This window comes from Perognathus longimembris, chromosome 10, assembly GCF_023159225.1.
Source record: "Perognathus longimembris pacificus isolate PPM17 chromosome 10, ASM2315922v1, whole genome shotgun sequence".
Classification (NCBI taxonomy): domain Eukaryota; kingdom Metazoa; phylum Chordata; class Mammalia; order Rodentia; family Heteromyidae; genus Perognathus; species Perognathus longimembris.
In genome coordinates, this window is record NC_063170.1 from 67,515,640 (window position 1) to 67,540,900 (window position 25,261).

The 25,261-nt window shown below is 47.8% G+C and overlaps 1 protein-coding gene across 4 annotated transcripts in view; it reads right to left on the reverse strand.

Annotated features, from left to right (window-relative positions):
* The window catches only part of Srgap3 (SLIT-ROBO Rho GTPase activating protein 3), a 173,089-nt gene that overhangs the window by 21,070 nt on the left and 126,758 nt on the right, over positions 1-25,261 (reverse strand). For 3 of the 4 annotated variants that reach the window (XM_048356205.1, XM_048356206.1, XM_048356207.1), the window contains exons 7-13: positions 24,182-24,403; positions 21,833-21,934; positions 19,679-19,876; positions 15,231-15,315; positions 12,038-12,065; positions 6,860-6,962; positions 1,860-1,920 (exon numbers count right to left, since the gene is read on the reverse strand). In XM_048356205.1, coding sequence (XP_048212162.1) covers positions 1,860-1,920; positions 6,860-6,962; positions 12,038-12,065; positions 15,231-15,315; positions 19,679-19,876; positions 21,833-21,934; positions 24,182-24,403 — 799 coding nt within the window. The remainder of the gene's footprint in view (positions 1-1,859; positions 1,921-6,859; positions 6,963-12,037; positions 12,066-15,230; positions 15,316-19,678; positions 19,877-21,832; positions 21,935-24,181; positions 24,404-25,261) is intronic. The other variant, XR_007212395.1, reaches the window with a different exon arrangement.

Genomic DNA, 25,261 nt, shown 5'->3' on the forward strand with positions numbered 1-25,261 from the left:
TCTTTAGGATTAATTGGACATAAGCATCATGTGAACTTTCCTTCCCAGGTTGGCTTTGAACTGCTGTTCTCAGATCTCAGCCTCCTGAGTAGTGAGAAACAGGCAGAGCCACCAGTACCAAGCTAATGAATCATTTCTGTCAACACTGGTGCCTTTTCTTCACTCAGAAAACTTTTTCCTTCAAGAAAGGCAGCCTCCAGAGTGCAATTTGGTCTGGGAAGACTGAAATTTTTTAAGGAAAAAAAAATCTTACTTATTTTACCTGTTTCTACAAAACCATAATGAAAAGGAGACTCTGACCCTGACCCAACCGTTATGATGAAACAGCAACCAACAGAGGAATCAAGGGCCTTCCCATCTTAGTTTTCCTATGTAGAACATTCTCCTTTTCATAATGCAGAAAATGTCTTCTCTATGTCAAAGTTTGGTTTATGCACACTATGCACTCTCCATAGCTAAGCAACATTGAATTTCTACTACCCCTGTGTGTCTACTTTGCTCCCTGCCTCATCACCCACCACTCAGCCATGCTGACCTTGCTTCTACCTGCTCTTCACTCTCTTCCCTGCCTCATCACCCACCACTCAGCCATGCTGACCTTGCTTCTACCTGCTCTTCACTCTCTCTACCTGGGTGCATGGCGGTCTTTCTCTACTTGGGCTACGTTCACTCATCGCCTCTTCAAAGAGGTCTCTTCCCGGGGCTGGGGATATGGCCTAGTGGCAAGAGTGCTTGCCTCGTATACATGAAGCCCTGGGTTCGATTCCTCAGCACCACATATATAGAAAATGGCCAGAATGGCGCTGTGGCTCAAGTGGCAGAGTGCTAGCCTTGAGCAAAAAGAAGCCAGGGATAATGCTCAGGCCCTGAGTTCAAGCCTCAGGACTGGCAACAAAAACAAAACAAATAAACAAAAAAAAAGAGGTCTCTTCCCACTACTTTAGCCAGCACCCAGCAAGCCATTTCCTACCCCCTTTCCATTAGTTTCATGGCATTATTGCTATTCCTGATTATCTTACAGCTGGCTCTCCAGATCCGTTGGGTTTTTCACCTGTGGATCCAACTAAAAGTGGATTTGAAAATATCCAAGGAAAAAAACATGACATCGGCACTGAACATGCACGGATTCCTTTGCCATCACCCTCTAAACAATACAGTTTAACAATTATTTACGTAGTTAATTATTTTGTAGTAGGTGTCCCAAGTAAGTCTGACAGGGTGAGCGTAGGTTATATGTAAACGCTATCGCATTCTATGAAAGGCATGTGAGCATTTGTAGACTTTGCTATCTGTAGGGGTCCTAGCGCCAATCCCCCATCAGTACTAAGGGATGACTGTACTGACTCTTCTTATTTATTCCCTTGTCCTTTCAGTTGAGAATGTAAACTACCCAGAGCAGGTTCCTTTTTTATTCACTCTTTTACTCCTGTGTTCCAAACTGTGCCCAATTATTCATTAAGTAAATATATAATTTCAGGAATGAGTAAATGGACAAGCACAGGTTATGTTCTGGTGACACCAGGGTTAACAAATCTCAGACATCATTCCCTTCTCGGAGTTTATGACCCAATAGTATTAACTGGCATACTGGCTCTGGGTTGGGTATGAGTGAGAAGGAACAAAATTTATTTCTGTCTAGGCCCTCAACACTGCTGTTACCCCAGGCTCAGGGCCTCACAGTCCCTCCTGTATCCCCATCCTAGCATAGGGGCTCCAAAGAGAGCACCAAGAATCAGAGCATCCCCACCCACCTCCGTCCCTGGGAAGCTCGGCACCAACAGGGATTTCCAAGATGAATTAGAATCCTACTTCCTTCTAGAACAATCCAGACAAAAACTCTGACCCAAGATGGGGCTTACCATATAAATTGATGTATCGAATGCAGCTCTCGACTACAAGTGGTATAGCTTGTCCTGAATCCTTAAGGAAAAATAAAAAAAAATATGACTTTTTTTAGACTAGGCAACCATCATAGGCAAAAGACAATGCAAGCATGGTATCAACAAGCCAGAATATTAGTACCGTCAGATTAGTAGGAAAACAAGCAAGGAAAGGCTAATCTTAAAGTGTCTACAAATAGTTACCACAGAGTCTTCAGTTAAGTGCAGAAAAAGGCATAGCTATGATAACGTTAAAGAAATGCTCTCTCTTCTGACCCAGCTGCAAGGAATCTGGGCTCAGGGCGTGGGGAATGGGGGCAGAACCCATCCTAGGGAGGGACCTGCAGCCTGACCTCGATGAGTACCCTGCCTCCCTCCCAATCCGCTGTACCCTAACTCAGCATCTTCTCTCCGTGTTCCGGCATGAAAAGGCAGGGTGAGAACCTCATCCCAGTGCTGTAGTGCCTCATGCCAGAAATAAGAACAAAGTGTGGGGAAGCAGGGCTGGGGCTGTGCGAGGAAGGGCTAGTTCTACTAGCCTGTGAGGTGGCGCCGTAACATCCACACGCATGCTTCAATAGTAAGCACGTTGTGAGTAGCTCTGGAAGTCGTTAATGCCAGCCATTGGCCATCTAGTGGCTGATCTTAGTCAAAAAGGCTGAATAAGATGGAATGCCAAGTATCTGTATCCAGGACATAAAAGGATATTCAATTTCTTCTTGGGCTGGTCTACAGTCACAATGGGTGAGGAGTCGTTTCCTCTGGCTTCCCAGGATTGCTTGATCTCTCTATTATCTCAGGTCACTTAAAAAGCATAAAATGTATTTTAAACTTTTTTTTTTTTTTCTGAAAGGGACCAAATTAAACCGCTCGTCTCCTTAAAAGGCGAGAAAACACTGAGGCATAGGTAACATGCTTTTCTAAAAACAGCACGGATCAGATGTTCTTGGCTCCTCCACACCCCACCTGTGAATCCTGTATTTGTTTAACGGCAGTGGAGGACAGGAAGGGAGAGGGACCCCATCAGCAACAGGCAAAGTGAGCACTGTTCTGGAAGTCAGATCTAGAGACGGCTTCCATTCAGTTGCATGGGGCTAATGGGCCTTTCTAGTAAATACCTGGTTCCTGGTTCGAGCATTTCTTCTTCCTCTGATAACAAAAAATAAACAGGCAGCAGAGCAGGAGAAAAAGAAAAGATTATGCAGGAATAAGATCAGTTAGAGTAAGCAGATCCTTCAGAGTCCGTGAATGCCGAAATGCAATGGCAGCCAGCAAAGGTCCTGGGGTGTCTGTGTGGGGGTGGGGTCACCCTGAGCCTCAGTGCCTTCTGGGAGCTGTCCCCAGCCAGCCTTCGCTTCTCTGCAAACACTAGGGATGCGGGATCTTTCGCAGTCACTGTCAGCGAGGAACTGTGTACTGAACTCATTCCCAGCTCCATATCGAACTCTCAACAAAAGGGACTGGTGACTCAACAGTGTGCAAGAAGGGCTCTCTGAACACTCCAGAAGGTAGGCCCAGCTGCCCGAGAAAGGGGGAAAACGTACTGTCCTTGAATTCCGCTCCGGAAACCTCCGTTAGGGTTTGTTTCTTTAAGTCCAATTTTACAAGGTCTCCTTGAACAGGATCTTGTAAATCACATGTGATTTTGCAGATCACGTGTGATTCCAGATTCCAAACGGCCGCCATGTTTTCCTCCCAATGCCATGGGTGGTTTGACACGGGTGGAAGCTTAGCTGTGCTCTTCTTCCCACCTCTGACGCCCGCCTGGCACTGAAACCCTGCTGGGAGCACAGAAGCTGAGAGGCCTGGAGGAGGGAGGACAGGGAACTGGAGCACCGCCATGAAACGAGGGTGGCCTGCCTGTTGCCTCTGCACTCAGTGCAAGGAACCAGCGACCACCGCATTCAGGGGAGCCTGTCTGTGCTTTCTTGCCACACGGGCAGTGGGCCGAAGCTCTAGGGTTGGAGCCGGGTCTCCATCAGGCTCTGTGAAGAGGGGGAGCTCAGAACCTGAGAGATGTGTGCCTTCCAGCGGGAGCCACACCTCAACAACTGGAATCACCTGCTCTGTGTCACACTGGATAACCAACTGACTCCCAGAACGACCAACAGCCTAGGCCAGTGAGGCTCTAGAAGCACTGTCCTAAAATTAATAACAATGACAATAGGCCAGACTTAACATAGCACTTACCATGTGCTGGCCACAGCTCTCTAACATATACTGCTTCATTTCATCCCCATCCCAAGTTCATGAGGTAGATTAATTACCACTCCCTTTGTAGAGAGGCAAGGCGGGGATTACAACGCCAGTCCCCTCAAAATGGACTCATAATAAAAATGGCATCTCCCTCTGTCTAGGAGGAAAAAAAAATATCAAGAATTTTGTAAGGGTTGATTACGGCAGAGTCCAAGAAACTCCATGGTTAACTTTGGGCCGCTTCTTTGTTTCTCTAAACCATCATAATCATGGAGTCCTAGTGGCATTATTGCACTGAGAGTCCTTCCACAGGTGTAGTTTTTTCAAAAGTTAAGGACTCTTGCTTGGATGACTTTGAGAGAGCATGAAAATTACAATTGAAGGAGTGAATGTATTATGCTACTCCTCATTCTCTGAAAGTTAGTTATCCTTCAGAGTAAAACTGTGCTGCATGTAGCTTTATGAACAAGTTCACAGTAGGTACACAGTTCAAATTTGCTGAACTTTACTGATTGTAGGTACCATGTAGAGTGTGACTATAAAGAATTGCAATCAGGCTTCACAAATATACCTTCCTTTCCCAAATGACTATTTTGTCCCCCAGAGGAGGCTTTGCACACATTCCAACTAGGCTGTCGTTGCTCAGGTCCTTTGGATTGCCCATCTCCTGGGACTCTCCAGAGCTGGTTGGCCAGAAGCACCCTAGCATGCTCCCTCTTGCCATTTTGTACCACTAGTAGAGTCACAAAGCTAAGCTTCAAAGGCAGCTTTGTACTCCAAAACCCAAAGTGTCCACAAAGTGTTGACACCAATAAGAAAGGCCATGCAGTGGGTTCTAACAGCCATTGCAAACAAACATTGCAGCAAAAGGGTCTTGCCGAGCAACCTACCTAGTAGGGACAAACACTCATATAGTTGAGTAAGCTCTGATGTGCTACTCAGGAGGGATAAAGGCAAGTTATTTTATAGTTACACATTCATTTATACTAACATTCAAGCCAACACCTAACTTTCAAATATTATTAAGTAAGCATCAATTATGTCCAAGTGCCCTGACCCCATTTCCAAAGACCAAAGCAAATCAGGGAAGACATCTCTGTCTGGGAGCTCTGGTTCTTTCTGCCCCTCCCCTCAGGGGCTCCCTGTGTCCCAGTCTTCTCTTCATTTCTCTCCTTCCTGTCACCGGGCCACTGGTGCGCCACCCAGCTCTTCTTGCTCTGCACTCTCTGAGATCTTGCTCCTTTGGGTATATCCTTCCAGGTGATCTGTCCTGATCGCTCCATTTTCTATGGTGAAAACATCCCAGGCTCCGCACTGAGCTCTGTGAGGGCAAATAGTTGGCTCTGTCTAGGCTAGGTCTTGAATGAGGGAGGGGGGAGGAGAACAGAGAAAGGGCTCCTTTGACACCTCCTAATGCCATGGCTTCTGGTCATATGGTTCCTCTCTCTTGATGCACCCTGAAGGACCCCTCCTTTTGGACATCCTTTATATTCTGTCTTCTTAGGAATGCTAAAATAGCCCTTGTGGTTCCTGCCCCCTGGACAATCCAACTTGAGTCCTGCTCTTCTACTCTCCTTTCTCCTCATTTTTCTTTTGGTGGTTCTAGGGGTTAAACTCAAAATCTCGTGCCTGCTAGACAAATGCTTTATCACTCAAGCCACCTCATTAGCTCTCTCCCTTCTCCTGTCCCCACCACTCAGTCCATAGACAGAGATAGTCCTGAAACACAGGCAGTCCTGCCTGGGTTCTTCCATGCTCTAGAGTGGGCCTGTATCCAGCCCCTCCTGTCCTGCAAGTTCTGTAATGTACCCTGTTTGAGGACAAGGGATAGAGAGCTGGTGCAGGGGCAGCCTCATGACTCCAAATCATTAGTAATGCCCTAGAGCCTTTACCTTTCTCCTGATTGACACCAGCCTTTTATTTCCTGCAGAAAGTATCTTCACTGGCTGATGAAGGTTCTCAAATAACTGGCAAGGACTCCCTCTCCCACTCCCTTAAGTAATATTAAAAGTGCATCGCCCTGCCCCAACCATCCCCAATTCGCTTTTTTTTAGCAGCTGCATCCTCATCTAAGTCTTTCATCATTCTCTCTGGGATGCTTGATTGTGGACCTTTTACATCAAGGAAATGGGAAAAGAGAAACTTAGCAAGCTGAAACATTGATTTTTATTTTATTTTTTTTAGTTTAGATTTGTTATAAAGGGTTAACCTAGAATCCTAAAGGGACTACCTCAACTATTCTGCTATCACCCACACCAATTAACAAGAAGGAAAATCCAGAAGGAGGAACTTTTCTCGCACAAACTGCATATGTTTCATTTTGCATGAGTTTTCTCAACTAAACCACAACCCAAATCACTTGTACAGAAAGTTGACCCACAGGTTTTCCTTTGTATTGCTCTTAATCTTGGAAGATGAAAGTATGTCTTACACGATGGGATTTCCCCAACTTCCTCTCCAGGGCTAGGACTGTCGCTTCTGTAGCAATGATGATGGCTGGCTGGGACCACTGCACTGATGGTTCAAGCTCACCTGGACCTCACTGACCAGATCTTTCCCCCTAGGCCTGAGAATCACGGACAATACTTAGGGGGAACTGGCCAGAGGCAAAGCAGTTCCGAGGAAAAGTCCTCACTGAAGCTAATGGCAGGCGCAGTGAGGAGCTAGCTCCACAGGGCCTAGCTAGATGCAGGATACTGTCAGGACGGGGTGTCAGCTGAGGGAAAGAGAGGCTGCCATTACATTGGGTGCATTTGCGGACTCCACGGCTCCCCAGAAAGTACCTTAATGAACGTTTCCATACTGCCGTTAAAGAGTTTATGGCTATACACTGAAAGAGGCCTAGGTCTCCTCATTTTCTGTGGTTTAGGGGGAAGACAGGGGGGCCTAGGGGAAAATGGAACAAAAAAAATCAAGAAAGCAACCAACATAAACACACAACTGGGAAAGATGCTCTTAAAACCCATAACTGGAGAACACAAAATGCAAATGGAAGTCCCTGGCCCCCCAACACATTGGTTCCAATGTTCCATCTGAAGGCCTTTGGATGTTTTAGGAGATCTAAATTTACCCACAATGCCAAGCAGGATCAACACTCACATAACGCAAATGCATTCTAAGTTATGGGCAGAGGAGATGTGTATGTGTCCAAGAAACCCCTAAAACTCCAGTCAGAGGCTAGCATCCTGCAGAGCTGACCAGATGGAAGGGGGGGTTCAGTGAAGAAAGATGTCATCAGGAGTTTAAGAAAGCAAGAGACTTTCAAATGACTAGAAGGCTTAAATGTCATTAGTTTGGCTGAAATCTATCACTAAAGTCTCAACTCCCAATGTAGCGGGGCTCTCTAATGCCTCTTGACATTTCAAAGGGGCTTGACTACTTACTACCTCGCTGATCTGAGAGACAGACAATTATCATCATTCCAGAGATGAGGAAAGTGACAGTGGGGGACAGGCTGGGGTTCCTCTGGAGTCCCTAGGTGATTCGGGATGATATCATCTTGTTCTTTAGTCAAGTGTGCTTGTCATTAAAAACTTTCAATCCCCTTTCCACAATTAATGTATTATCAACTCTGGGCATATGGCCCTACTTGACTGGCAGAAGCTGAGGTCTAAAGATAAGAATGGGCAGGTCTTAAGTGCAGGCCTCTTGGCTCAAGGCCAGAATGTTTTCTATCAGGTCACACAGTCACAAAGCCTTGGGCTACCATGTCATTCCCAGATGAAGACTCGGCTACCCCATCGATCCTTGTGATGGGCTCAGGTTGAAAGGGTCTTGCTTTACTTTAGGATCTCCATTCCCCATGTTCCACTCTTACCCACAGGGAAGGAAAAAAACCACACCACAGTTCACCAGGAACAATGAAACACCCACACACACCAGACCCATTTCCAGAATTCTTCACCATGCATACGCCTGTGTTGGCTGATTTGCTCATTTCATCACCCAAAGTGGCCTAACTCAATGCTGCTAGCCTTTGGAACAAAGGGCTTTTGAAGATTAGTAGGAGGTTCCCTAACCAAGAGGAGCTGCTCATTTTCAAATGTCTTGGTTCAAAATCTGGGGAGCAACAATGGAGACTCAGCCAGGCACAAATAAGATCCACACATGACAAGCAAAGACACCCCCTAACCCGGCCCCAAGTCTTGACTGATCTCTGTGACTGGACAAGAATCTTATGGACCGTGGAACTGCTCATGATAAATGAGGGCCATGCTATCTTTCTTGCTGGGCTTGTTGTATGTGTCTCTGTCACCAACCCAGCCACAGAGGGAACCCCAGGCAACCCCTTCTAGGTGTCTGAGTGTTGAGCAAATGCTGCCAGCGGAGAGGCCATGCATGGGTAAAGACATAGTTGAGTCCAAATAGCATGCCACCCAAAAAACGGAACCAAAACAACAGCACAGACCAAAATTTTGAGAAGAAACAACAGGCAAGATTATATCCAGCCCTTATTGGCTCTATATCAATTTGGTTAGCTAAGTCCATGTCATTTCTTTTTTCAAAAACTACTTATTCTACGAGGATGTCTCTATGTAACAGGGGTGAGATTTCGTACAATGGATCTGCTTTTGAATTTTCAAATGTAAAAGCCAAAAATGTGACTGAAGCACATAGATTTCTTTTTTAAGCTTGGCAATAAGGAATAAATTAAGCATAGCAACATTGCCACCTAAGTTTTCTAATGTTTGGCATTTCTAGATCATTTCTTTATCTCACATTGTATAACCTTATAACGACTATATTATGGTAGAAAGCAATGACTACACTCACTTTACACTTAAGGCAAATGAGGCTATGTGAGATTAAGAAACAGTTCTGAGGTCACAAAAATAAAATGCAGTTGAAGCTGGGGAGGAGGCAGCTCTTCCTACTCGAAGTCCCAGTCTGAGTGTAAAACTGAGAAAGTGACTTCGTCATAAAACAGCCAGCAGTACCATTGAGCTATCTGCTAACATCATATGGCTGGCACAAGTGCAGATTTAGTGTAGGCAAGAGACAATCAGTATCAAAATCCCTAGAATGCCCAACCAGAGGGTCTCAGTCCTAAGAAATTTCTGGGGCTTAAACTTTTTTTTTAAGTGAAATTAAAAAAAAATAGGATATGCTTTCCCATTTTTTCCTGACCAACCCAGGAAGCAAAGGGCAATTTGAATCCCACTAAGATTTCTTTCTTCCAGTGCCCTGGCACTGACTGGGATCTGACAAGGAGACGTAGCTATCCCAACTCTTTGCATGATATCAAATCAGTATGAACTTACTGAAATGCTGGGTGGGGCACAAAGTGGGGAGCAGGGGGGCAGCTCAGCCAAGGAAAGTGGGGCAGCCTAAGCCTTCCATCTCTTCTGCTGCTCAGTTGCAGAGCAAAAAAAGGAAAGAAAGAGAGAGGCAGGGAAAACAGGAACCGAGAAAGCCACAGAGAGGAAGAAAGAGAAACCAGAGACCAATGTCCCCTTTCTGTCTTTCAACCCAGACATATGAAAATCAGCATAGGTTGACAACACAGGACTGGACTCAAAATTAGTCTGTCAAAAAGAATTGCAATTAAGAATTTCCCAGGCAACCCAACTGATGTGATAGCAATCACCGAAATGGTGGCAACACTGGAGTTGAGTGGCATTCCAGCTCTTGGAGGCTGTGCTTGGGTGTGCGCTGAATCACATCTGCTTGGACCTACTGTCAAATGATGTTGCTTCTAATCCAGACCATGGGACTACGTCAGCCTCGGTTAGGAAAGCCAAATTTTCTTTGAACCATCATAATGAAAACCTCTTTTCAGCTTGTTTGACCATTTACAGTATCCTTTTTCTTTTTTTCATGGTGCTGAGGACTAAACCCAGGGTCCTGCACTTGCACATGTCATGTAAGGGTTCTATCCCCTAAACTCTATCCCTAGCCTTTGATGTTTTGAGACAGGGTCTCGCTACCAAGCCCAGGCTAGACTTGATCCTTCTGCCTCTGTATCCCACGTGCTGGATTATAAGAGTACCCCACCACACCCATTTTACAATATGCTTCCTCAGTGTATTTTCACATCTGGCCAGCCTAAATTACAGGGTTATTAAGAATATGGGCCATTGGAAGATGAGGTTCTTAAGCATGAGAAAATACAACACGTTGCAGACCATTGTCAAAAATCAGCCAATCCATATAAGGTCAAGAGCAACTTGTCTGAGGGAATCTTCCCAAATGACGGTCCCAGATGGCCCCTCCACACTGTGTGTGGAGTCTATGGAAGACATAGAGGGCCAGAGTATGGAGACATACCTCCCCAAGCCTTGCAGATTCATTTGAAAACCACTTCCAAGTTGGCAATGGGGTCCACAATTTAAAGAATGACTTTTGGAGGTAAGGGGAGGCTTTTACTTCAGTAGAAGTCAGAAGCCAAGACTACATTGGACTAGGTCCTCAATTTACTGTAGGGTGTCTAAGTGGGAGGTCTACTAATCTGAGCACGGCTTTCCCAGGCCCTAGGTCAAAGGGGGTGTGGAAAACACTTCTCAGAGGGATTTATTTTTTAAAAGAAAATCAAAAGAGAAACCTGCCCTCAGCCTTTCCCTGAGATACAGCCTGAAGCCTAACCAAGGGGATGGATCATAGATCTCTTCTCCCAAATTCTGCTTGAACAATCTCCTTCCTTGTGCCTGCGTCCTGGGAATCAGGACACAAGAGGATGAGAGCAATGGCTTCATTTGTCTTCCATCTGTTCCATTATTTGCAGACTTTGGTGTAAACTATGGCTTCTCTTGTTTGGGGGCGGGGGGAGGGACTATAACAACACCTTCTTGCCAGAGAAAAAGGAACAATAACAAGTTTGTTTCTGAAAGGTTCTTCGAAAGTGACCCTGCACATCTGCTGCTGCCTATGTGGGAAGTCCCTTGCCTGGAGTGAGTCACCCTCACGTTCTCCACTGCCTGCGCCCGGAGGAACAGTACACAGGCTGAGTTTCTGGAGAGTTCTATGACTCTGGACCCAGCACACATAAACCCTCTGCCTCACTCACTCCCTTCCTAAGGAGCAGGGGAGAGTTAAGGGGTTTTCATTGCCTTTTTTTTTTTTTTTTTTGCCAAGTAGTTCAGCTTTCTAGGATACTGGGCTCCTAGAAAGAATTTGTGGGGAAGAAAAGAATGTCATCCCCTGGGCCCAGAAAGTGAGGCAAAAAGTAGCTCCTGACCGCCATCCAGGGCAAAGGGTAGCAGGCTTGCTGGCCCTGGGTCCAGCAGCTGGATTCCCACTGAGAGCTCTTGCCGGGAGCTCAGAAAGGGGCGGCCTGGAAGCGTAGCTAGGTGGTGACGTCTGCTTCGAGATGGAAAGAAGGGGCAGGTCAGCTGGCCGCTCTCGGCGGCTCAGTGGAAAGTGCTCACTGGCTCTGGTCTGCTCAGGGCAAAGCACAAAGGGAAAGAGATGCTGAGCAAGCTGGAGAGGGAGGAAGCAGCAGTCCCCGTCCGTCCCCGTGGGTTAACTTCCTCTGTCAGCTCATGAAGTCCAAGCTAGGGTGTGGGCAAGAGCAGGTTTGTTGGCAGTGCAGGTGTTCGGGCACACAACGGTGTGTATGCGCATGCGTGTGCCTCGCTGGGTGCAACACCAGCCAACCCCAAAGCCTTGGCAGAGGGGCCCAGGGAGGGCCCGGCCACCGAGGCCGGGCAGTTTGCTCAGCAGCCATGGAACAGACAGGAGAGAGGGAAACAGCCACCCCGCAGCCTCTACCCTCTGCTGGGCACCCCGGAGTCCGTATTACCCTCCCACCGAACCCACAGTGCAAGGGTGGAACCCATGGCAGGACCCCCCACGGCCAGCCTGAGGGCCCAGCTTCATCAGTCTAATGCTAGGACAAGGCATGCAGCCTCAGTAGCAATGCCCCCCACTTCTGGTAGCCCACCCCCGCACCTGCCTCTCCCCCACCTCATCCCGCTCAGACCTCAGGCAGCTGGAACAAGAAAGCAAGGTCTTCCAACTCTCACCTGGTGGTGCCGCATTCTGCTCTCTCTCCTAGGGGGGAAAGTATGGGATGTTTAATTGTTTGGGCTTTTGCTTTTGTTTTTGACCTCCAGAGAACATGCGTCTTTTCCTTAAAACAAAAACCACAAAGATTCTTTGTGCCCACTTAGCATCACTCTGTTCCTACCTCCTCCCCATGCAACCCCTGGGAAAGTTTGCCCCATATATTATAAAAACAAAACTACCTAATATGAAGTCTTTTGCAGCTGGCTTCCTTCTCTTATCCTATTTCTGAAATTGTTTTTGGCGGTGGTCATTTTTGTCTATAGTGGGGCTGTTACATTTTGGCCTGAAAAGGTGAGGCTCCGTCCGTTTTATAGACAATGCACTATTCATTCTTGAGGGATTTCAGCAAATTGAAAAAACACCTACATCCTGGGTTAAAACCTGGAGCTTACAGAATATTCAGACCCCAAAGCAACAATAAGTCACAGATATAAGACTCAGAAGTGATGACAAACTGAGACTTCTCTGGCCAATGAAATGGCACAGCAACAGCCAAGGCAGAATAGAATGTTAACTCTCACTCCCAAGATATGTTAGTAGCATATCATATTGTTGGACATCTGGCAGGTTTTGTTTTTTGTTGTTGTTGTTGTTGTTTGGCCAGTCCTGGGGCTTGGACTCAGGGCCTGAGCACTGTCCCTGGCTTCTTTTTTTGCTCAAGGCTAGCACTCTGCCACTTGAGCCACAGCACCACTTCTAGCCATTTTCTGTATATGTGGTGCTGGGGAATTGAACCCAGGGCCTCATGTATACGAGGCAAGCACTCTTGCCACTAGGCCATATCCCCAGCCCCATCTAGCAGTTTTTTAACTAGTATGTTCTAGGTTCATTCGTGTTCAAAAATTCACTGATAAGTATAGGTGATCAGAAAGATCATGTGCTCCCTTTAACTTGTACTTTCCTTGAATCATGCTATCGAAAGAACACTTTAGAGACATGGATGCACTAAACATGATACTTTATTTCATTTTTAAAGGGCTTTTTAAATATAAGGTATTTTAATCTAAGTATTGCTTTGTCCTGTATTGCTTTATTCATTTATAAAATTTCGACTTCATCCCTCCTAATAGAAACTAGCTATCAGGAGACATAAAGTATCAGGAGACATAAAGGGCCTTAGCCCTGAGAAGCCACAAAATACCTTCTTTGTGTAGTGGATATATAAGAATGAACAGTGAATCCAGGCACAAGCAAATTAAACCTGTAATTTTAGCTATTCAGAAGGCTGAAATCTGAGGATCAAGGTTAGAAGTCAGCCCAGGTAGGGCTGACTGAAAAATCGATAGGACTCCTATCTCTAATGACCCACCAAAAAGCCATAAGTGGAGCTGTGGCTCATGGGATACAAGTGGTAGAGCACTAGCCTTGAGGGGAAAAAAACGAAAGCACAGAACCCAGGCCCCAAGTTCAAGCTTCAGCAATGGAACCAAAAATAAGAGACTATTGATTTGTTCTCAATTTATGCAGCTTGTTTTTCAAGTCACCCGGCAATTTATTCACTTTGGTTCTTAGTAAAAATGTATCAATACTCACTAATTGTGACAAATAGACATAGAATATAAGATGTTAATTCAGGGCTGGGAATGTTGCTTAGTGGTAGAGTGCCCACCTAGCACGCATGAAGCCCTGGGTTCGATTCCTCAGTACCACATAAACAGAAAATGCCAGTAGTAGGTAGCACTGTGGCTCCAGTGGTAGAGTGCTAGCCTTGAGCAAAAGATGCTCTGGGATGGTGCTCAGACCTGAGTTCAAGCCCTAGGACTGGGGGGGGGGGGGAAGATGTTAATTCAGAGAAAACTGAGTAATGGGGAATTTGGGAACTTTGTAGCATCTTTCCAGTTCCTCTGAATAGCTAAAACTGTTTTAAAATAGAAAGCTCATTAAGAGACACTTCTCTCAAACTGTCCAGTCTAACAAGACCTGTCTCATTTGTCAAAGGTAGTACACTAAGCTTTTCCACAGCTGTCTCACTAGAAAAATAGCATTATGGAGATCCTAGATGGCTCTTTGCTGCTCTGGTACTTGGGAAGCTGTATTTTGCCCCTGGAGCTTTTGTTGTTAATAAGCAGCTCAAACCTCAGAGAAGAGAGATCGGATTAATCACATCTCAGAGCAAGATATGGTTGAAGGCTAAATAAAATTGGAGGACTGAAAACTAGGAGTTACGCCAACCAAAATATTATTATTTCATTAAGGCCATCCAGGCAAGGACAAAAATGAGAGGTTGCATCTGATAGTGCTCAGAAGGAGCTGGACAGAATGCTTTCTCCTCCCATGGCAAGGATTCATCTAGATTTTGTTTTTATAAAGAGCATCTAGTTTTCTAAACCCAGAGAATCTGGTTTTAAAATACACAGTAGCCACGAGCTCTTAGGGCTTGGCCTTGGCTTTCATTACATTGCTCATGAGAAACAGCCCCCAGCCTTAGCCCCTAAAAACCAACTCTTTACTGCTAGTTTGGGGAGCTGTGTTGTCACACATTACCCCCCCCCCATATATAAATACCTAGAGCAGTTCTTAGACTTTTTGTTGCTTCCTTTTCTACCCCCACTATTCTTTCTAGTTTACTTCTGTCTTGATTTCCTACACCTCTCTGTAGTCCCCATCCTACTCAATATGGTCCAATACTGATAGGTCAGGATGGGTAGGTAGAGACGAGATGAAGGAAAAGGTCATTGCAACTAACTCTTCTCCATCTTAAAGCTTTAGTCCTCTGCTCCTTTAAGGACTAAGCTCTGCCTTACATTTATGGGTTTTTTTCCTTTTCTGGACCGTGAACCCTGTTAATGCTCCTTTATCTGCTCCACGACATGGGCCCCAGGGCCAGGGTCCCTGGATATGCATTCCCGCATGTCTGTCACTTGGCTTTGGATACGTCCCAGACTAAACTAAGACTTGTGGTTGGTTGCCTTTTATTTGTTTTTTTTTTTTTGCAGCCAGACTGGGCCCATCCCAGCCCTGCGCTAAAGCAGCTTTCCCAGCATGCCCAGCGCTGGCAGGTAGCTGCAGCACAGGCTTCATTCACCCTGCCAAGGGCTCTGTGTAAGCAGCTCAAGCTCTTAAGGTGAAGCTGCTCGACAGTTCCTGGGCCACCAGAAGATCCAGTGGAAAACAGCCTCACCAGGGACCCCCAGCCCCCCACTCACTCACCTTCACCCAGAGTCTGCTTGAGTAAGTCATGCTTGGCCTGTAGCTTGGTGATGAGGTTACTGCCGTTCACGTATTCCTTAAATTTCTGTAAGACACAAGGTACAAAAAAGTCATACTTGCAGCAAAATAAAGAGATGTGTGGATGAATTTGTCACTTTTATTAGGCTATGTCATTCAACCTGAGATTCAACGAGTAATTTGTTGTTGTTGTTTGTTGTTGTTGTTTCAGACGTGGGGCTCACCAAGTAATTTGTTAGATGCCTTCACTTTAACCAATGTTTTACTTTCACTTACTACTTAGAAATGATTTTTTTTTCTGTAGTATCATCTCCCTGGAGGGGGGAGGGGGGAGGGGGGAGGGGAAGCTACAGGTTGCAAGGCAAAGCAGTGAGGTCCCCACTTCCGGAACTGACCTCTGCGGTAGAGAGACCAAAGGAAAATCAGGTCAGCCTCAGGGGCCTGGAATGGGAACTAGAGGCCGCTGTGTCGAGTGGCTACTTACTCCTTGGGGGGAACCCAGGCCTTTCAGAGAGGGTCTAGAAAGACAAAGGAAAGCTGTGGGCAATGAAGGCAGCTTTTGTCAGGTGAGGGCAGCCATCTGCCCAAGGCAAAAGACTTCTTTGGTCATCACAGCTCTGCCATGCTTCTGGGCCAATAGCAATAAGGATGGGAACTGTCCCGGGGCCCCTGAAGCTGAGGCCTGAAAGCTGCCAAGGAGAGGCCAAGAAACAAGTCTGTCTTTCATCTGCCGGCTCTGAAGGAGAAAGGGCTCCTCAGGCTGCTAGGAGATGTTCCAGTTAAAAGAAGCTCAAGCCTGCACTGGGTAAGAGGTTTTCCTCTTTGTATGGATGAGACAAGGAGGCAGGCCCAAGAAGGTGATTTGCCCAAGGTGCCGCAGAAAGCCAAAGGCGGGCTAGGACAGGTCCCAGCTAGGCCACAGTCCTTGCCAAGCTCAGAGCACGGTGGGGTAGCACTGAGGGACGGAGAGCCATCCGGAGAGCAAAACAGCCTCTGCTCCCCAGCCCATCGGGTCTCAGCCAGGTCCACACATAGGTACCAGCTTTTCTTGATCCCTTCCCATCCAACACCACACAGATCTAGGCCCAAAGTCCTACTGGGGATGCCTCTATGGCCCTGTGAAATGCGTTGGGCTAGCAACTCAATTGATCCCCTGCCTCATGAGACACAGAGACCAAGACGGTCCCTATGAACCACAAAGTAAGCAAAATGCTAACTAAACACAAACAGTGGACTGGGAATCTGAGCAGGCATCACTGCAAAGGGGTCATTTGAGCTTCATAGGAGGTGGAGAGAGGACTTGGCCAGAAAGCTCTGAGAAGGAAGGTAAGGAGGTGCACCCTCTCAGGAGCAGAGTGAGGCCAGCTGTGGAGAAGTTCAGGACGCCTGCGGAGGAATGTCTCCGATACCACCATCCTCCTGTGCAACACAGAGGCAGGGAGAGGCTCTCAGGGAAGGGATTAAATTGGGACTGATCCTATTGCCGATCTCAGTGGCATTCTGAAATGACTGGCTGGCTGGAAAGCTGTGTTCTCTCCTCTTTCCTGGCTCCTCTTAGCTCTGAAGATCTGGATCCCTGCTTGTTGGAAGAGACGTTTCCTGGATGTCTGTAGAACCTCTGACAGTACACACACACACACACACACACACACACACACACACACACACACACACACACACACACACACACACACACACCAGCATCCTTCCAGAACAGCAACTCCTCACTGTGACCTAAGGCAGAATGGTGAGCATTTCCAATCTCCCACATGGTCCTTGGTATAAAATAAGTACACTCGTGGCATGTCTCCAAATGCAGGCAGATGACTGACTGGTAGCTTCATCACCAAGCAGATTCCGCAATACCTATGCCTAAGGCCTCATTTCTCACCTGGGGCGGGACTACAGAGACCGGGAAGCAGGTAAATATCCACAGCCCCACCTGGGAGGGGGAAGGGGCATCTAAATGGGCATCGCAAATTTCACAGGAATGCTTCAATTTGGTAACTACTGACCCAAAGCTTTTCAAAGATGCTTCCAGTCATACTGAAAACCCTCTGATTTAAAATAGAAGAACCGACATGGAAACAGGCTTTGATCACCTTGCTTTCGAGTCTCCGCAGGACAAAGGTGTAATCATGAACATGGAACTCATGTTTTGGCAGACTATTGACTGACTAACAACAACACAAAAAGGCTTGCAGTCCTGTTGTCTGTGGACATAAACTCCACCCATGTGACCCACAAAAGAAAGAATGCCATCAAATCAAAAATAATGTCACCAGAAGAAGTTGCAAGAAACCATGCCAGCCAACCAGGTTGATAAATTAAGTTTTAAGAAGCAAATATAATATCTTGGTCAAATATAACTGTTAGTCAGACACACTACAGAATTCTTGTAGCTCTAAGAAGGCAGAAACCACTAGGCACTGGTGGCTCATACTTGTAATCCTAGCTACTCAGGAGGCTGAGATCTGAGGATCACAGTTCAAAGGCAGCCCAGGCAGGAAAGTCCATGAGACTCTTATCTCCAATTAACCAATAGAAAACTGCAAGTGGCGCTGTGGCTCAAGTGGCAGAGCACTAGCTTTGAGCTGAAGAGCTCAGAGACAGCACCCAGGCCCACAACTGACAAAAAGAAGAAAAAAAAAAAAGAAGAAGGCAGAAGCCCCTTTTCTGCTTCTGCTGCCCAGGTCTCTCTGCTTCTACTACAAAAGCGAGTTACTATTCATGTACACATTCCCTCCTCGCATCTCTGTAGCCCACACATTCTCTCATGAACACCAGGGCCCCTGGCGGAGGTGGGGAATGCCAGGAATGGCATGGGTTGACTTTCGGAGATCAGCTTTGCTTCCTTTCTTAACAAGATCGAAGAATGCCAGCAGAAGAAATACGGTAGGTGTCAACGATTGGTCTCAATAGGAATTTGGTAAAGCCTATCACACAGTGGAGTTGGATGGCAGAAGTGGGTACGTGCTTATACGTGAGATGAGCACAGTCCAATCAGCCAATCAGCACAGGCCAGCCTAGCTGCATGTTTCCAACAACCTAGCCGTGGGCATTGGCCCCGGCACACGCATTACATTTTTGACTGAGCACTGCATGAAGGCCATGCTCCTTAAATCTGCTCATGATGTAAGATCAGCAAGGACAACAGGAAGGTTGAACAACTGGATGGAGACACTGACAATCTAGAACCTCAAAGGAGTCTATCAGGAAGGTAACGAAATGGAAGCAGACGTAAGACCCTACTGAAGGTGTTTCCTGTAGCACCTTTAAGAGAATAGATGCCTAGCTGTACACAAAAAGGAGAGTTAGCTGATAATCGTTTTAACATTAAAAAAAAAACAAAGAATATAATCTTAGGACATAGGAACAGAGTACGGGTCTTTGTGTGGAAGTGGTGGCTGTCCATTCTATTCTGTGCTGGCCAGACCCCTAACGGAGTCTCACTTTTTTGTTTCGGAGACAGGATTTCTCTCTGAAGCTCAGGCTGGCCTCAACTCAAGATCCTCCAAAACTCAAGACCACACCCAGCCTGGAGACTCTGTTAGAGGGTGCATTGGCAAATGGAACATGTTCAGGAGTTACTAGGATAGAGAAACTACTTAAAAACAAAAACAATAAAAAGCTTACAAGACAAGACTGAAAGATCAGTGCATTTACCCTGGAGAAATAAAAACCCAGCTCCCAACAACCAGAGACGCTGGGTCTTCTCTGTGTCAGGGGACAGAACCAAAATCAATGGCCAGAAATCCTAGTGTAGTCGATTTTTTTTAAGGTAACAAAGACAAAGGAAAATATTATAATATCTGAGAACAGTCCCAATCCAAACAAAAGGGCGATTTTTAACCCTGAGGACATTCAAGTAGAACTCAGCTGACCGGTGGGGGATATGGATCAGATGGGAGACTGGTCCCCAGTTGGGGACCTTAAGGTTAACACTCTACGTTCAATAAGCCCATGTTGAACTAAAGGCCCTTCTTCTCCCTGCCTCTTCTTGTTCTTAGCCAACTGGAAAGTAACTCAGCTGGAATCTTACAGGAGGTGCTGGAAACACAGGAGCAACTGGCTTGGGTTGCTGAGGACATTGATTCCAAAGCCTACATCCAAACTTTAACATGCACACGTCACTCGGAGTTTACGCCAAACTCGGTAGCCACTTTCTTGTTGCTTGATTTGGGTAAAACTCTCTTCGTTTTCTTTCCAGGACAGCAAAGTTTCAGTGACCATCAACCCAAGATCAATGCCAAGGTTAAGTTACTTTCTGCTTTTCAGAAAACCATGCCAGATAACTTAATGTCAAAAGCATGTTGGGAGGTTCTTAGTCTTAGGTCTAAGTAACCCATAGGGTTTTGCTGATTGTTTTACTCAGGTTGCTCCCCGACATCAGCAGACAGTGGGGGTTGTGGGTACCGGATGCTACTTACTGTAAAATAAAACATTTCTGTTTCCTGCTGGTTGGCTCTCCTTTTGGCAATGTTGATCTTGCTCATGTAGGTCTCAGAGGCGGCCGACTTCACGGACTCCGTAGAGCGGCTGTGCTGGAAGGCATCGGAGACGTCGAAGTCCTCCACAGTCAGCATGTCCTGCAAGGTCTGCATGGTGGCATCCAGGGTTTTTCTAACCTGGGGGGACACAGTGCATCCACAGATCCCCTTATTCTCCTCGTGCCTTTAACACTCCAAAGTCCTTTCCTATAAAGTCCCTCGGAGGCAGGGCAAAGATGCGCCCTCTCCCCATTATAGCCATGTGGACAGTAAGGCAAATTACTCATTGGTCCAAGATTATATAGCTGGATGGGCGAGAAGCCTGGAGTCCCCAACCTCAAGCCATCTGCCCGACTGTGATGGACAAGGGACTCAGATGTCCAGCTTGACCTTGTCTGGTTGTGTAGCCCCAAACTCTCTTCCCCAGTAGGAGGTGGTCATTTGAGCAGGGACCGTATTAGAGGTCTTTCATACAGGCAAGGGAGGGGACAAAGTCCGCATAACGGTGGCAGAGATCATCCCTGAATGAATTCTCCAATCATCTGCTCTCTGACTCCCGCCAGAGCCATCTGAAATGACTCCAAAGACAGTCGCCAAGGCACGAGCTGTTAGTTTATGACTCCAGAGTCTCTCCTGGAATAGACCAGAAGCCCTGCCCATGTAACCACAAAGGCTACAAAACAGGGCACAGGAACTTCGGCCTCACCGTACTCCTCTGCCGAATAATGTCTGAACGGCAGATCCTATACTTTCATGGGGGGGCGGGGAGTCATTGCAAAAGTGATCATAAAAAAAGAAAAGAAATCTATATTTGTTGTAAAATTCACTGCCACTCAATGTCCCAGACCTCAGCTGAAATATTGCCTACAAATAGTGTAGGGGGCCCCCTCATGTCTCCACATAGTGTCTTTCACTATTTGTTTCCATACTCATTCATCAGTTGGTTTGCTTTTATGTTTTAATGTCTGCCTTTTTCTCTATAGAGTATAAGCTGCAGGACAGGAAGTACTGTGTTGTTGTGTTCCAATTATTCTGAATAACAATGCTTAGCGCATAGTATGTGCTCAATAAGGACCTGGTAGATATTACTTGAATGAATACTTGTTGACTGGATAAAGCAATTCTTGTTAACATAGAGTAACAGGAAGCTAGGGAATCAATCTAAGTATATTCATGTCCTCTACCAGCCCACAGAATGGAATGTTTGCCTCGTCCTCCTCCCAGTTTGAATTCATTAACATTATTACACATATATTGTTCCACACAGACGATTTAGGATCCTTTAAAGAAAGAATAAATACCTGTTTTTCTCCACGTAATGCTCCACAGGCCTACTTTGATTTGTAGCATCCTGAGCAGCAGTCAATGTCACATTTGAACTCGCTCTGTGGTTTGTGGAGGTGCCAGGCAAACCTGCTGTCTCTGCCCAGGACCTGAAGGCAGAGATCCTATCTTCCCACCTTCCTCCACAACCGTGTTTCTCGAGATAAACCTGCCCAGGACCCTGGGTGGGTACGCCTCTTACCCTGATGCCCCTCTCCAGGGACCATGGCCTGGCACCTTCAGTTCATGTCACAACAGATCCACCCTACCTGGGGGTGATGCTGGGTCACCCAGCTGCCCGGGCAGGCGGGGGGAGGAGGGGCTTGACTCTCACACTCCCTGACATCATCAGGGTGCTCTGGGTCATTGATTTCATGATGTCGTTTTAAAATACCTACTCTGACTTCTGATGTTAAAAACAGATACTCGTGGCAGAAAACAGGAAGGGAAAGAAACAAGTGCAGAGAAATGGAGAGACACCACCAGGCACTCCACGCCACTTAACCACTGGTAACGCTTTTCTCTCTGCCTGTAAACACGCAGACGCACACACAGATAGCAGCTTACCCTAGTTAGGATCGTTCTAAACAAAGCCTTCCTTCCTCTCTGTTTCCCATCCGCTTTAATGTCTCATGAGCACCCCTGAGGCCTTCAGAGGTGCTCGTGTGGGTAGTGCTTTGCAGCCGTACAAGCTCCCATCCTCTAGACGGCCGGTCCTTTCACGCCTGGGCTCCCCGGGACGCGCCAGGCCACGCGCCAGCCCTCACTCACCTCCTCATTCTCTATCTTGAGTGTGGCCAGTCTGGACTGCAGCTGGTGGTACCGCATGAGCAGCTCCATCTGCACCGGCTGCTGTGCGCTGACCTGGCACACCTGCCGGAAGAAAGCGGCTGTAACTGCGCCGGCCCGTGGCTGCCTCGCCTTCCCGGACCAGGACAGAGGCCGCCACTGACATCCTCTCCGCAGCCAAGGAGGAAGGCTCAGCACGGCTAGCTGACCTGTCCCGGGGCGCTCCGCTTATGTGTGGCCAGATGGGAGCCAGGCCCTTCCTAGTCCAGAGACCACCTTGCTGCGGCCAGAGGTGGCCTCCCGGCCATTATCTTCTTCGTCTGGGCCACAATTACGGGTTTACAAAGAGATTTAACATACTCTCATCAAGTGATACGGATTCATTAAATTCAAGGCAGGAAGTTGTAGAAAGAAAGCAAGCGCTTGACCCAGGTGCAGTGGTTCATGTCTGTAATTCCCACATTCAGAAGGCTGAGGCAGGAGGGTTGCCATTTGGAGGGAGGGAGGGAGGGAGGGAGGGAGGGACGGAGGGAGGGAGGGGCGAGGAACTGGGAGAGGAACTGGGAGATGTGTTAAGAGAGGCAAGCATGACTATTACAGTCAGCACAGGCTGATGGACGAGGGGAAGGAGGAGAAGGGCTGAGAAAAAGCCCAGTTGGCTATCTGTGGGCTCCACATCACACATTCAACCAACCAGGGGTAGAAAATATACATGGGGAAATATGGTGAATATGTACAGACTTTTTCCTCATTATCCCCTAAACAATACAGTATAATAACTACTGCTGAGGCATTTACTTACTATTAGGTATTTTAAGTAGTCTAGACATAAGGTAAAGTATGGGTGACATGTAGACGCTGTGCCACTTTATAGAGGGTACTTGAGCTTCTTCCGATTTGGGTATCCATGGAGGGGTTCCCGGAGCTAGTCTCCGTGGATACTGGACCGTACTATTTTCCTACAGCTTTTGTCCAGGAATCTGCAACTATTTGTAGGCAGGGCTAGCTGGTATGCTTTAGAGTCTCACTCTTCTAGGAACACAGCAAAGAATCACAAGGACCAGCAGAGCTCTGTTGACCAAGTTGGGCTTTGTCATCACTGACTGGCCAACTCAACTTCACCGTCACCAGAGGCAGTCTTGGACTAGCATTTTCAGGGCTAGGTGGTGGATCACAGGGCAGACATGAGCACAGAGGAGTCTGCTAGGAGCAGCTGCAGTGCTCTGCAGAAAGTCTCTCAGCTGCAAATGAAGCAGGACAGAGTCATCCAGAGGCCACACCGCGTGCCATCTTTGAAGATGCCTCTGCCCCCCCCTCCCCGCCCTGCATCGATGCGGGGATGGCCCAGCTGTGCTCCCACGGGGATGCAGGGGCTAGCTGGCTCTGCTACCCTGTTGGTTTGGGCGCTCTCAACTCCCAGAGGGAGGAAGGATTTGGAACATCTCGGGAAGATATCTGCATCAGAGATCTTGTGGAACCCACGGTACTGTTCCGGGGAGAGTGATATCATGTCTTCTCATGCTGTGTTCTTGTCATTTTCAGGCTACAGTAAGACACTGAGCAGCACAGGCCCTGAAGGAAACTCAGCTGTCCGGTGTGTCCAGGGCTTACAGCACTGGAGGCGGCAGGATCCTGGCAAAGGTGTGGTGGGAGCGGCCACCGTGGTGACCAGCCCATAGTAGTGTGAGGTAGCCAAGGAAGAACAGACTCTTGCCACAAGACCATGGGTTCCCTGGGCCTCCACCTCACGTGCTGGGGAGGGATGCCTAGGAAGCTACGGCCCTGCAGTTCTATAGGCGGGGGCGGGGGGACCCCAGTCAGCAAAACGAAGCTATCAGTGGTGGTTCTCCCGCTGGAGAGGCTCTGAACCCAGAACCGGCCCCGGGGACCCCGAAGTGCACCCAGGACTACTGTCCTCCTCCCATCCATGCCCTACCTCCATGGGAAAGCACGGACACAGATGTCACACATAAGAAATGTAACCCCTAAAGCCACGTGTAACGGTATCTGGATGTGGGGCCTCTGGGAGGCGATCAGAATCAGATAAGCTCATCAGGATGGGCCCCATGATGGCATTGGTAGCCTTGTGGGCAGAGGCCCAAGTTCACACACTTGCTGTCATACCATGCGGTGCTCTGAGGTACCGGATGATGTGCCACGAAGGCTCCTCCCAGACGCTGGCACTGTGCACTGGGGACTTCCCAGTTCCCAGAAGTGTGAGCTAAAGAAACCTCTGTTCTTTCTAAGCAACGCAGCCTAGGGCACTTTGTTACAGCCACAGAAACCCCACTAAGACACAGCCACACGCACGAGCTCCGGCAGGAAACTTACCTCATCCCCCATGTGAGGCTGGAACTCGAACTTGAGCGGGGGGCAGAACACTTGGTTGCACATATCCATGACCGTGTGCTTGTCGCTCCGGGAGTCCAGGTTGTCTACTGCGTTCTCAATGACATCCAGCCCCTCGTGACGAGAGGTTTCCAGGTTGTATTCAGCGGAGAGGTAGGTCCGGAAGGTGCGCGCCAGGCTGGCGTGAAAGCCCAAGTCACAGCACTTGGGGAGAGGCAACAATAGCAGGGTAAGGATGAGAGCCAGGACAGCGACTTGTGCTCACCTTAGAGCACTATGCAATCCTGACTACCACACAAACCACACCAAAGCCTTTAAAGAGAGCGGGGTGGGGTGCGGGGGGCAGAGGGCTGAGACTTGGGGCATAGCAGAGCTTCACTTGGCTGCCCAAATTCACCACCATCTTTTTCATCTCCAAGATGTCACACGTGTACCCCTTCTGCCACCAATGTTCTTCCTTTGGCATTTGGTTTGTAAGTCCCTTCCTCTGGAAGCCACCCTTGGTCTTCTCCATACTCAAAGCCTGGCTATGGAGGTTCCCCCAAAGCTTGACTGGTGATGATGGATCCCCTCTACAGCCAGGGAAAAGAAGTGACCACCCCCCCCCCTCCAATTCCAGAATAGCACATATCAGGGCCAGAGCAACCAGTACCAAACCTTAAGCTAAATAAGCATCTCCAGGCTGGGATCTCCCACCTGCTCAGGAAGCAGAGGTGAAAGAGAGCTGCAGCTCCAACAGAGTGGACAGAGAGGCCCTCCCCAGGCCTGACCCCCACAGGATCCCTCCTCCGAGCCTGGTGCCCTCTCGCGAGCCCTGCACAACTGGCACTGCTGAGTCCGTGTTCACCCTCTGTGCGAGCTACCTGCCAACTTCCCTACACGGGGCTGACGGGCGTCATCATCTTCTTTCCCATGCTGTGTGCCCGGCTGGCTGGACCCAGGGGTGCTAACTGTATGAACACCTTCATTACCGTCCTGGGAGGTCCCCAGGGTACTGTGTATTGTGATCCCCTGTGACCCCCCCACACGCAGCAAAGGCCCTGATGCACGGGAGACGTAGGA